The following is a 14,493-nucleotide window of genomic DNA, read 5'->3' as shown; positions in this document are numbered from 1 at the left end:
TGATTCTTATCCTATTTCTATCCACATTCTTGAATGGGAAGCTACCTTATTTTAAATAATATCCTGGGTAAAAAGATTCTGAATCTTAATTATCTGCTCTAGGGTTTGACAATTACTGATCATATAAAACTCTCATAAAATATATAAATTCAATCTCTTTTTTTTTCATTCAGCTCTCACTGGCCTATTTCTTACTTTTACTATTTCTCTTACTCCATCTGAAACAGCATAAGCTGATTTCTTTTTTTTTTTGCCATGAAAGTTAACTTAAGCAGTAGGGATTCAGTGAAGCTCTTACCACCAGAAATATGAGAATAAACTAACAGTGACAAACAGTAGATATATTCCTCTGCATTCAGTGGGAAGAAACTGAAGACAGAATAAGGAAATCAGACAACACAAAGGTCAACAACTGGACTTTAATAAATAATTATGGTAAAAACATTTTTGAACAGATATTTGGATGTAAAACATATAAAAAATGAATGAAAACACTTTTTCCATAAGTACTTTACAGAACAACCAAGACTAAGTTCAATTTGATGTATATCTCAGAGCTTAAAAACCAAGTAACACATTTTTGCAGTTAAACTTGAGACATGTACATTTATTATCCTAAAATTGGATAGATTCTCTTGACATCTGGTTTATTATTAATAGGTTTGCCTTTTTAAAGTTTTTCCAGGAGAAAACACAAGAAAAAGTATCCAGGTTACCTACTGTATTTTAATATTACTTACAAATAACAGTCTTAAAATAGCTCAATTTTAAAAACAATGACAAAATGCTAAATGTTATACTTATTTTTAGGATTTTCTTTTTGAAAAGAATCTATTTTTCATATCTTTGATGAAAAATGAGTATAATAAAAGCAATTTTGTCAGGTAGGTTGATATCTATACTATATTTCATAAATTCAACACACACGTGTCTGCTTTAAAAGAGAGCAATACTATTGGGTACCATGCAACAGAGAAGCCAATTGTAAGAGACTCAGTCATTCTAGTGCACGGAGTTAACTCCTCTTATGTTTTACAGCACATCTCTGAAAAGAGACCCATGTCCCAATTCCACAGGTATTAAACAATGATCTATAAGGAAAGTGATCTTTCCTTACAGATATAAATAAGATGTGCTTACCTCTTTGATAAAGTTTATTATGAGAACCCAATTCTAAGTGCCGTGACTACATGTTACCACCACAAACTGCCACAGGTATTTATTAAGAGGGATGTTATTGGCATTGTGCGTGAGATAATTTGTAGTGTGTGGAACTACTCTGGACACTGCAGAACATTTAGCATTTCTGGCTTACTCACTAAAAACCAGGAGTTTTCAAAGTCACTATGACAAATAAAAAACACACTTCCAACTGCCCTTTGATAAGAACCACTGAGCTAGCTGATTCAAGATTAATATTTACTAACTTCATGACTTCCATAGAAAGTAACTGCTTCATTATCTTCAGTAATGATGACTGAAGAGGAACATATTTTAAACAACATTGTAATTAAATGTTATTTTGGGAAGATAAGCTGATTTCTTCAAACTCATGGTGATCTAAAAGGATCAGATGCACAAAGCGCAATACTTATTTATCCCCAAATGCACACACACATTTACAGGAAAACGTTTACACTCTATTAACATATATTACCCCATTTATCTTAAGTATAAAAATACGTTCATCTGTTACAATAACATAAGAAAGATAAAGATGTTCTTGATACTTTTCTCACACTGATGCTCCTGGAAACTGCTGTTGTCTTTGCTCCAAAACTTGCTGATTTAATAGTTGTTGTTGCTTCTGTAAAAACTGCACCACTTCTGGACTTCTCAGTAATGACTAAAAAGAAAAAAAAAATCAATAGCATTATTCTGATTAAATTATATTCATGCTGGAATTATTTGGAGGTGTTCCTAAAGAAGATACAACATGCTTACAAAACAAAGCATGCCTGAAGTAAATTCACTTTTGCATCTGATGCACTACAATTAAGATGCAAACTAATAATAAAGTCTGATGTCATATGTCAAAATACTAAAATCTAAAAATAATGGGTGAAGCAGAACGTTCTTGGTGACTGTGCATGTGAGAAATACTTTCCATGATATGCCAGCAAATATATTCTCTTGAAACGTATAAAAGCAAAAAGCTAAGAGCACTGATCTAGTATTACAGCAAGAAGGAAATGGAAACGAAAGGTGTCTACACGTGAGAACGGCAGTTAATGCCAGTTGGTATTAATTCAAACACACAATCTAGTACTGGAACTCAAGTTTCTCCAACTAGCTAAATCTTCATGAAGAAATTAAAAATTACATGTCCGTGTACAGGTTTGCATGTGTATGTATGTGTATATATGTGCGCACACACAAATATTAGCACACTACCAAAATTTCAGAAAATACAACTGTTTTGAAACAATCCTTTTTATACACTATTTTAAAATACAACATAAGAAATATTATACACTATGGTTAATGTTTCATTATAATAAAATATAAATTGATAAAAAAGCCTTTCCTCTCAGTAAGTTGAAAAAAGATAAACTGAATACACTAGATATGCTATCATCAAATACTGACTTTACGATTCTACCTATCATACCACAGTGTATTTTCTCCTTATTAAACAGTTTGGGTTAAAAATCACTTGTAAAGATTGCCCAACATTCTACTAAGTAGATGTACAATAATCTACTTAGCTGAGACTGCTGAACATTTAGGTTGTTTTACTGTTTATGATAAATACATTTTACTGTTTTACTGTTTATGATAAATACATTTCTGATAATATCCCTATGCTTAACTCTATTCATATTTAGGACTTACTTTCTGTGAAGGTCTTCATGGTAAATATGATGTCTGAGTCAAAAGGGATGACCATTTTAAAGATTCCTGATACATACTGCCCAGCTGCTTTGTAAAAAGGCTATACTAATACTTAATACCATCAAGGCAATCATGGGCTGCACACGGTGGCTCATGCCTGTAATACTAGCACTCTGGGAGGCTGAGACAGGTGGACTGCTTGAGGTCAGAAGTTTGAGACCAGCCTGAGCAAGAGCAAGACCCCATCTTTAAAAACTAGCTGGGTGTTGTGGCAGGCGCCTATAGCCCTAGCTACTCAGGAGGCTATGACAAGAGGATCATTTAAGCCCAGGAGTTTGAGGTTGCTATGAGTTATGACACCACGGCCTTCTAAATAGGGGGACAGACTCTGTTTCAAAAAAAAAAGAGAGAGAGAGAATGAGTGTACCTCTTTCATGGAACCCTCAACATTATGGTACATAATCATTTAAATAATTTTCATTTACTGTTATTAATGATTGTGTCATTTTTACTACAAAATACCTTTCCATATCATTTCACAGTAGTATTTCTGATTTTTCTGTTTGTATCTTTTGCACTATATTGAGATCAAAGTTTTCTCCTCATTGAATTATAGGAATGTTTGCTATAAAAAAAAATCAACCATATTAATTAACCAGTCTTTCGTATGTTACAAATATTTTTCTTATTGCTTTCTGCATATTGCCTTTGCCACCATTTCTGACTACAGCATTCATTTTAAAACATTAGAAATTTTTATTTTTTAGATTTATTTTTAACAGAGATAGTGTCTTGCTTTGTTGCTCAGGCTGACCTTGAACTCCTGGGCTCAAGTGATCCCTCTGGCCTCAGCCCCCCCAAGTAGCTGGAGCTAAGAAGTATATCACACTGTACCTGGCTAGCATTTGTTGCTTTGTAGTCAAATTTATAATCTTTTCTTTGTGATTTTTTTCTATTTAAGTTAAAAATAAATCTCATAGATTTTAAAAATAAAGTTCCAGTTTAAAAAAAGTTGAACAAACTCTCCTAATTGAGTTCTGATGCCTTCTATCAAATTTGCGACAGAGATTCTTTTTTTTTTTTTGAGACAGAAAAAAAAAATTTTTAATTTCTTCATGAAGATTTAGCTAGTTGGAGAAACTTGAGTTCCAGTACTAGATTGTGTGTTGAATTAATACCAACTGGCATTAACTGCCGTCCATTAACAGCTGTCGCTGTGGGTAGAGTGCTATGGTATCATAGCTCACAGCAACCTCCCACTCCTGGGCTCGAGCAATTCTGCTGCCTCCGCCTCCAAATTAGCTGGGACTACAGGCGCCTGCCACAACGGCCGGCTTTTTTTGGTTGCAGCCAACATTGTTGTTTGGCTGGCCTGGACTGAATTCGAACCCGCCAGTGTGCGGCGCTCTCCGACTCCCCTCCTTCTCTCTGTCTCTAGACTCCTCCTCTCAGTCTCGGGACTAACTGATGCACGCTTGCATCACTTGTTACGATTAGCAGTGACAAATATGGAACCAGACACTGACCATCTCATTAGCCAAAAGCAGGCCCATAGTTCCCATTGAAATACTGGTAACTTTGTTGATTTAACTTTAGTTGTTCTTCATTTTAAATATTGTATTTGTTCCCGTTTTTTTTTTTTTTAATTCAAAATAAGATATGTGCAATGTGCATAGGAATTTGTTCACAGTTTTTTTTTTTTTTTTTTTTTAACTAGTCTGGCCCTCCAATGGTCTAAGGGAAAGTGAACTGGCCCCCTGTTTAAAAAGTTTGAGGACCCCTGCTCTAGGGAGAGCACTTATGAGATTCCAGTGTTTATTGGCAAAAAGGTACAACTGTTATGATAACCAGTTTAACAAGTTTTAAAATCTCAAGAATCTAATAGTTCCATTTATAACAAACAAAAAGATATTTACCAGTCTTTTTTGATTTAACACTTGTTCTAAAAGAGTAGGTCTTGCAGGACGATCCCCCAAAGATCCTGTTTTTTGTTTAACAATAGAGAGTATGTTATCTGCACTTTCCTGGGATAAATGATAAAAACAAAAATAGGATTAACAGTTAATATAATAGTCCATAATTACAGGAATTTCAGTGATATAATAAACAGATGAAACTCATCCCTGTGAAACTCTGGGAAAGCTCCTTGTTTTCACAGGGAAGATATCCACAGTTAATATTATGTAACACTCCTCTCTCCCTCTAGAATTTCCAACCTAGGTTCTTCACCCTCTCCATGGGTCTCAAAATTAACAGTGGGGGAGATATGGGAGGAGGGAGACAAAGAGATATTTGTGAGTTATTTTCAGTATTACAACAAATGCCAAGTAGAATTGAACACTCTCTTTATATAAAGCTATTCAGGCCAAAACAGAGTCTGCCTGCCTTTGGATGGAATATATAAACTCAAAGGCAATTTACATATTACTTAATGAGACATTCTAATTGATAGCTTTCTGCCCAACAACCAAAACAAATGGAGAGGAGGCAGTAAAGCACTGCTTAAATAAGTAATTGATAACCAAAGTTTTCAAAATTTTTAAGTCACTAGGAGAAAAATGATAAACTGGCTTGAAAGAGCTAGAAAGCAGTGAGATAGTCTCTAGCTACTAATATAGACAAGACATGTTAAATCCTGAAATGATGCCATTACCCTGAGACATCGCTGCTCAAACAAAATCAGCAACACTTACCACCAAATATGCACCATCCATTAACTGAGAGAATCCTAAACACTTACTATTTTCCTGGCATTGTAAAATATTGTTTAGTTAAATGAAATATTCTGACTCTTTATAAAGTCACAATACTAAGCACATCCAAAATTTCTTACTAACCAAATATAAAACGGTATTTTATTTTATTTGTTTATTTATTTTAAGACAGAGTCTCACTCTGTCGCCCTGGGTAGAGTACCAAGGCATCATATGTCTCAGCAACCTCAAACTCTTGGGCTTAAGCCATTCTCTTGCCTCGGGCTCCCAAGTATCTGGGACTAACAGGCACCCACCACAATGCCTGGCTATTTTTTCAGTAAAGATGGTGGCTCATTTTTGCTCAGGCTAGTCTCGAACTCCTGAGCTCAAGCGATCCACTCACCTAGGCCTCCCAGAAGGCTAGGATTACAAGTGTGAGCCACTGAGTCCAACCAACAATATAAAACTATAAATGTTTAGCCTTAAGCCACACCTTATATGAATTTAATCTCTTTGCTCTTTATTTATAATATCATTTAAGCTGCTTTTTCTCTTAGCCTTCTATTAGCCTTAACTATCTATAAGAATATCCCCCTTACTGCTCACATCATAAGAAGTTTACAAACCTGATGTTACAAATTTTAGGCCTCAAAATGTAAAAGCTATAAAAGGAGGATTCTAATACCCAGAAGAAACAAAAATAATTTCTTCCCCTTCCCTCCCCGAAGAGTTAACTTTATTTATGGGACTCTCATTTTTATGTGCACAATAGTGAAATTCTGAAATTGACTTGAAGGCCAGTATCCTTTAAAACCTCAGACAAATCATGTGCCCCATGATTGCACCAATGTACACATCTATGATAAAAAAAAAAAAAAAAAAGCCTGTGAGTGGTACATAATAAAAGATAGTTTCTATCAAAAAAAAAAAAAAAAAGAAATAAAACCTCAAAGAACTATATAGATTTAGACAGTTAAAATCACAAAATCAAAGTTAGTATCATAAAATAATAGCCATTTGTAGTAGAAATAACCTTGAGTTATCTGGTCCAAAGTTTTACAGATGTTGGAATTCTCTTTTAAAAATTTCTCAAAGCTGGGTGGCATCTGTGGCTCAAAGAAGTAAGGCACGGGCCCCTTATACAGGAGGTGGTGGGTTCAAACCCAGCCCTGGCCAAAAATTGCAGAAAAAAAATTCTCAAAGCTTTTTATCCTAAGGGGTTTATTTAAAAACTTTTGAGGTACTTCATTTGGTTTTGAATAGCTCTAACATTTAGGTAGCTTTTATTTAAGTTGACCTGAAATATATATACCTTGTGATTTTGACTAAAAGTCCTAGCTACTTCAGCATTATGCAATATAAATTCACTGCTTCTTCCAAATGGATAGCCTTTTACATATTCAATAATAATAAACTCGATCTGCACATGCCAATTCTTTTATCCCTAGTCCCTTTATCATATAACACAGTTCTTAGACACATGGACTAGATATTATACACATCTGTCCCTTATTTAACCTTGATTTATATAAGAAATGCTGATTTTAAATACCTTAGTTTCTCATCTTGCTGTTCACATCGTGGCAGAAGACACCCATTATCACCTATCAGCACTACTATACTAATCTAGGGTCTCAAAATCTATATGCCAGGGTTTTTCAACCTTTTTTTTTTATCTCACGGCACACTTGAACCTATAGTTAAACTTCCATGGCACACTTAAATTATGTTGATGAATAAAAAAAATATACTTACTGTGCTTTGAACGTCTTTTGGAAATAATTTAATTAATGATCTTTAAAATTTTTCACAGCACACCTTAAATCCTCTCACGGTACACTGGCTAAAAATCACCACCATAGGCCCTCAATTTTAATCTATCATGTTAGAATAGGATCCTGATATTCTCTAATTAGAAAATTAGAGAAAATTCCATTTAAAGACTCCAAACTCAAAACCTATAACCTGGAATTCAATACTATACAAAATCTGGCTTCACTCTATCTTTCCAAATTTCTCATAAATTTTCGACACAACTATTTCATCTTAGCTAGAATGGTCCACTTGCTATTGTCACAAAAGTTTCCTGTATTTCTTTTTTTTTGCAAAAATGTGCTTTTCTTTTACCTCCCAGAATTCTAGGGAGGCATTGTAGTCTGGGGGTAAAAGTGAAGGCTCTAGAACCAGATTGCTTGCGTCTCAGTACAGTACTTGCTGGCTGTATAAGCTAGGCCAAGTTACTCCATCTCTTTGTGCCTCAGTTTCCACATATATAAAACACAGTCCCTACCCCACTGCTGAAGGGTTGTGAGACTCCACAACCACTGAGCTTGGCACAGTGTCTGGCACATGAGAAATTTACCTAATTAAGCATCAAAACTACTGGCCGGTTTTTTTGACTTATACTGACTCACATTTCCTCTTCAAAACCTTTCCAGAGTATTTCGGCCTACAATGATGTTGATGTTATTCCCCCTCTGAACTAAAATAAGACTATACTGTTAGCCCTTATTACATCCCATTGTTGGCTATTTTTTTATACTCAGTTCAACAAAGATAAAGATTTACAGTTTTCATAACCTCCTCAGAACTGGTAAAAGCTCCCATATAGCAATTAATTCTCTTCCCTAAAAAGTCATGTGAATTATTTCAAAATCGTAAAGCTGGGCATGGTAGTGAGCATCTGCAGTCCTAGATACTCGGGAGGCTGAGGTGGGAGGACTGCTTGAGTCTTCTAACTTGGACAATACAGTCAGACCCCATCTCTAAAAGAATAAAACAGTACAATTATTAAGGTTCTTTTTATGGGAGGTACCAAGGGAGCCTCTAATTCATTATCTATTTGCCTTTTATACATTTTCCTCAAACTGTAGATGTAAATGCTGAGTTAAAAAGGAGTGTAAAGAAAGTAGCCATACTGGCTCAGTGCCCGAAGCTCAGTGAGGAGTAAGCGGGCCACATACACCAAAGCTGGCAGGTTCGAACCTGGCCCAGGCCTGCTAAACAATGACAACTGCAACCAAAAATAAAGCTGGGCGCTGTGGTGGGGTAGCTCCAGTCCCAGCTACTTGGGAGGCTGAGGCAAGAGAATCACTTAAGCCTAAGAGTTTGAGGTTGTTGTGAGCTGTGATGCCACAGCACGCTACCTAGTGCGACATAGCCAGACTCTGTCTCTAAAAAGAAAAAAGAAAGTAGCCAAAGGAAGTACTTCCTCCTTGAAAATAAGTATTATCTTCTCAACTCTGAAGTGAATGGGCACCTCTGGAACAAAGTGAGGAACACATTCAATCACCTTTGTTAACTTCTAGTCTACATTAAGTGAGATTCTTATTTCCATAAATCCCTATCATCTGAGATTTGGTAAAATATATTTTTTTTATTAACTTTGTAAATAATTACAAAGTTTAAAATTTTAGCAATGGGGCAGTTCAAGTTTAGCCTGGAACTAAAGATTTAGAATACATTCTAAATGTATACATTCTAGTACATTTAAAGACTTAGAATACATTCTTGGACAGCTATCATTTTTTTTTTTTTTTTTGGACAGCTATCATTTAAAAAATTATCTATATCTGTTTCAACAAAATTCAATTTTTGTCTGTACTGAGAGATTATATATAGCTCACACAAGAAAAAACATCTGCTTATCTGTAACAACCCCAAAGTATACTGCTAACTAACAATAACAATCATAAAGGCTAAAGTTTGTCAACTTTTACACCTGCTGGACACTGCATGCGCACTCAGTCTGAAACAGCTTACATATTCACAGCATCACTATGAACAGGATACTATTTAATCACCATTAAACAGATGAAGAAACCAAAGCTTAGAGAGTTCAATAACCTACCTATTCAAGGCCACAAAGCCAGCAAACAACAATGTATGGATTTTCAGCCAGAAATCCAACTCCAGAGCACTGGCTTTAACTGTCAATGCAGTTCAAATCAAACAACCAAAAAGTTTTGGGGGGAGACTTTACACTGCATTATTCATTTTTTCCCCTTGAGAGTACTAAGAAAAGGTGTAGTGAAAAAGCCCAGACTTCAGCACTATGCAGTATATACATATCATGGAATTCAACTCATAACCCCTAAATCTATTGAAATTTAAAAAAATGGATATTAAAAAAAGTTATTTAGTTAAATAAAAAATCACAGAACTATATTGCCTATGATAGTGTAACTCAGAATTACCTTCCAACAAATGAATTGATAGGCTCTTTGTGTATACCAGAAATAAAGTTGACTTTTAATGAAGAAAAAAACGAGGTACAGGGTATACTGAAATAAAAGGCATACTGAAAACATGGTATTAAGCGTGGGAGTATTAAGAATGGGGACTATGCATGGGGGTACTGGGAACAGGATACTAAGTACAGGGGTACTGCAAGCAGGCTACTGAGAATAGGAGTACTAAGCACAGAGTACTAAGAATAGCGTCAGCGGAGAACAGGACACTAAAAACAGTATTAAGCACAGGGATATTTTTCTAGAGATTTTGAGAACTGGATACTGAAAACAGTAAGAGATTACCTTGTCCAAAGTACCAATTTTATCTAGGTTCCTAATTCTCCACCTGCTCCTTTAGCAATGAATCAGACTTAACTATTTACACAATATGTCCTTCCAGCCCATGTTCAAGATCTCTCAAATGATAATCACATCCTTTTTATTGCAATGCATCCACCTATCACATGGGTGCAACAGAATTGTTAACATGTTCGCATCAACTGTTAGGGCCAGCCCTCATTAACTCTCAGCAGCACAGCCGCCGCAAACCAAACCATCTGGGAACGGGTCTTCCACCTTTTTCCACCCCCCACGGTCCCAGCTCAGGTCGGATACCTCCAGTTTGACGTTGCCCGCGCTGCCAGCGGAGGAAGTCCCGCCACAGCTCAGGGCCTGGTCGCTCTTCTTCTTTTTGTACTTGTCCTTGTACATCTTGTTGCGGTGTTTCTTGCACATCCAGGGCTTGCGCTGCTTGGCCACCTGGCTCGTGGTCTCGCTGCAGCCCTCGTAGGTACAGGTCTTGCTCATGCTGTTCCCGCTGCTGCCCCGCCTCCGGGCTCCCCCGCTGCTGCCCTCGCCCCCCGAGTGGGCCTCCTCGTCCTCCAGATCCTCCAAACTAGCCGTGCTCTCGCCTCCCCCTGGGGGGTCCGACGTGTCCAGCAGATCGGCTTCGTCCTCCCCTGCCTCCTCCTCGCCATCTCCGGGCACTTCACACAGATACCGGACCGGCTGGCACGCCCCGACGCTGCTCCCGGGGCCCGGGGCCTGCCTCAGGACGCCCTCGGCCGCGGCCTCGTCCTGCCCCCCACAGGGGTGCATCACCAGCAGGGTGAACTGCGAGGCCGGCGCCGCCGCGACAGGGGCAGGGGTCAGGGCCGAGGCCGTGGCAGGAGCGAGGGCCCCGGGGCGGGGCACGCCGCCGACGACGTCCGGCCCCGCACTTTCGGCGACACCCTGCACCTCCGTGCTGCCGAGGCTTGGCCGGGGTCCAAGACCCCAGACTTTCGGCACCTGCCTGGCCCAACGGCTCTTCGCAAAACAAGCACTCGGGACACTAGAGAGAGAAAAAGGCGCCGGATCCACAGACGCACGCCTACCGCGTCTGCGCAGCCGCAGTCCGCGCGTCCGCGTCCGTACGCCCGCTGGCCCGCTGGCCCGCAAGCGCTCAGGGAAGCGGAGGTCTTCGAGGGGCGGGGCTGAGCGCCGACGGGCGGGACGGACTGCGCATGTGCGGCCCTCCCAGCGCTCTACCGTAGCAGCCCCGGAGCTGCGGATAGTCCTTGCAGCGCTTGGCAAGGTCCGCCTGTTGTTTTTTTTTTCCCCCTTCTCGAACCTGCTGTATCGAAAACTTTTCAAAGCACTTTTCTGCTGGAATTTCACTGTGTAAATTAAGATTGTTCCTGAGCAGTCTTATGAATTGTGGCGTCAGGACGCTAATTTCGATGATTTCTCTCCCCAGCCTGCCTGAAAGGGGAGATTTGAAGATGACATGTAAAAGTGTCACCATCTGAGCCACTAGTTCGCATCCTACGAGGGCAGAGGAAAACAGCGGAGTGGAGAAAGACTGAGCCACAACTTTGGTCAAGTTGTTTATGTTGAAGGATGAATGATTTACTTTTTATAAATTTGTAATTCTCTTTTGGAGACTCAATTGAGTTTTAATTTTGGCCTCTAAGTCTTAAGATTGACATTAAACACAGTGAAAGTGTGTGAAAAGGAACATTGAATGACTAGCGTTTAAAAAAAAAAAAAAAGAACCATCTATCATTTCTACTACTTGCCAGACAACTGCCAGTTGTTAAATTTTGACCAAAGCCCCATAGGGAACAGATCCTGCTATATCCTGTTAAGTAGACTACTTTCATTTATTCCTTTTTTTCTCCTAGTCATGTTTAGCATTCCGCCTGTAGGAAAGCAGTGACTATTCATCAAATGATAAATCTAGTCACACTAAGATGTTTGCGTGTTGAAGTCTGAGTAAATCAGTTATATTTCAAATAGAGGCACAGGGGAAGGGAGAAGGTTTGGAATTAGATCTGGGGGTACTGTTTTGTGTGCCCAGAGCAAGTTAGTGACAGCTCCTCTGAGCCTCAATTTCCTCATTGATGAAAGCCAGCCGTCAGTGGTATGCTAGAGTCAACTGATGAGACCCGGTTGCTGAAATTTAAGGAATTTAAAGAGGTGAATAATTAAGCACTGCTATTCCTGAAAATCATACTACATAAACTTATAAGTAAATTATATTAAATACAAAGTTTAGAAAATTCAAAACTAATCACTTTCTATCATTTTGTGACATTGTACCATTTTCTGTGCTCTTAAGGCTATGACCACCTTATCCATGTATGGAAATACTATTTAGCGGTGTGATACTACATATTTTTGCCCATATCTGTTTTCAGTGTGTCATGCTAATTGCTTGAAATCAGCCCTGATTGGACTATTTACACCATGGAAATTGTCCAGTGTTCCAAATTAGGATTTGACTTACCATTGATCGTCGCTAGACTTAAGAAAGTGATAGTGAAAATGTTAAAGATCAAACTTCAAATATGTTATATCTGTAATTGTCACATGTGAATAGCTCCCCACCCACCAAATCGAGGAATTATTCTTTCATTGTTTGAAAACTAGTGTGCAATTTGGCAAAATTAGCTGCTTACGTCACTGAAGAGCAAGTGAAATTCTGACATACCTCTTCATTGCTTCCCTTTTGTCTTACTCTTAAGTTCAACAAAATTATCAACCAACATTTACGTCAAAAGTACACTTTCTGTCAATGATGCAAGGAACTACTTTGATTTTTGACGCTATTGTTAGTGAAATAACTATAAAAACTGATAGAGGTTTTTTCAAGAAACCTCAAGTCACATTGAAGTATTAGTGTATGGAATTTGTTGCAGTTTTTTTTTCCCCCCCTTTGGCTGGGGCAGGTTTCAACCTGCCACCTCCAGTATATGGGGCTGGCACCCTACTCCTTGAGCCACAGGTGGCACCCGTAGTGTATGGAATTTGCAATGCAGAGTACTGTATATTTTATCATTGTTTGTGATTTTTTTGTGTGCTAAGCATCCTTTATATCATGTGGAGACACATTCAGACCCCCAGAGTTGGCATAAAGAGCATTTTAAGCTGAAGACATTTGAAATTCAATAAATGCAGAAAGAAGTATAAAGGAAAATAAAATCTCATGACCGCCTCCCCCCCCAAATCCCTTATACAAAAGGGAAGGTCAAGTTTGGAGGCTGAGTGATGAAACACCCCTTACTAACACCACGCATTAGCCAGATGCCCACAGAAGGGGAGAAGGCCTCAGGCATACACAAGGCAGATCATTTACAAGTAAATTCTTTCCTGGCCTTCCGTAAACAATGACATGCCATTTATAGCTTTAGGTCTGCAGTCTAAGTCTAGGCTCCTAAAATGAGAGTCTGTTTGATTCTACATTGATAATGTTGATTCCAAGGTTATCATCCCAGGTGCAGATCTTCCTGCCACCTGCCCAGAGATGTCTGCATAGTTGATTCTTCCTTTACTCCCTCATGCTCTTTACACATTCGCCTTATCTTAGGTAAAATGTCAATTCCTGGCCACTAACTAAAGTCTCGTGAGAATGTAACCTTTTGTCTTACCGCCTACTTGCCCCTTTTCCTACAAGCCCTTTCCTCTGCTTTAAGGAAATACATAAATACTAAACCTCCTGAAGACCTCTGCAACTTCTACACCCAGGAGAGAGACCAACAGTAAGCCCACCACAAATCCCCCTTTCAGCTGAGTTTCACGACCATGATTTCAGCAATCACAAAGGCTTCTCGCTGGCACCTACAGAAATGCCCATCACCACAAACTTCCTTATCTCCCATTTGTTACCCTAAAAACCCATTCGTCTTTTCCAAAGAAAGCTACTTGTTCATCCTATAGGAAGCTTTTCTCCCACTTCCATTTCCCTACGAATTTAGGTATATAAACCTCAAATTTTAGGACTTTTTCGATGCATCTTCTGTGCAGTAGCTCTCTGTGCACCCCTCTGTGCAGGTAGCTCTCATAAATAAACCGTCTTTCTGATCTTTTGTAAGTTTACTTTGCAGTCCCCCAGGCAATAAACATAGGAGGGTAGACGAAAATAATTTTTCTTTCCCAATCATCGGTTAACGAGTTGTTAAAAAATTGACCAGGTATATTACTGAGGACAGTATCATTTAAGAACACTTCTGTAAAGTGTTCATAAATGACAGTGGGTTATTAAAAAAAAGACACACTGCTTTTTTGAGGATTAATTTTGCTATGGTTTGAATGTGTCCTCCCAAAGTTTGCGTGTTACAAACCTACTTTTCCTTCTAACAGTACTAAGAGGTGGAGCCTTGAAGAGGAGATTAGCTTTGCATTTATGCATTAATTAATGCACTTATTGAGGAAGTGAGTTACCATAGGAGTGGGCATGTGATAAAAAT

At 38.5% G+C, this 14,493-nt stretch overlaps 1 protein-coding gene across 1 annotated transcript in view; it reads right to left on the bottom strand.

Annotated features, from left to right (window-relative positions):
• Positions 1-405: 405 nt before the first annotated feature.
• The window catches only part of RFXAP (regulatory factor X associated protein), a 58,295-nt gene continuing 44,207 nt past the window's right edge, over positions 406-14,493 (bottom strand). Inside the window, exons 2-4 of the mRNA XM_053563338.1 lie at positions 10,379-11,407; positions 4,752-4,859; positions 406-1,846 (exon numbers count right to left, since the gene is read on the bottom strand). Coding sequence (XP_053419313.1) covers positions 1,736-1,846; positions 4,752-4,859; positions 10,379-11,407 — 1,248 coding nt within the window. The 3' untranslated portion in view covers positions 406-1,735. The remainder of the gene's footprint in view (positions 1,847-4,751; positions 4,860-10,378; positions 11,408-14,493) is intronic.

The sequence above is a fragment of the Nycticebus coucang genome, chromosome 15 (assembly GCF_027406575.1).
Source record: "Nycticebus coucang isolate mNycCou1 chromosome 15, mNycCou1.pri, whole genome shotgun sequence".
NCBI classification, from domain to species: domain Eukaryota; kingdom Metazoa; phylum Chordata; class Mammalia; order Primates; family Lorisidae; genus Nycticebus; species Nycticebus coucang.
This window is presented reverse-complemented; position numbering and strand designations above follow the sequence as displayed.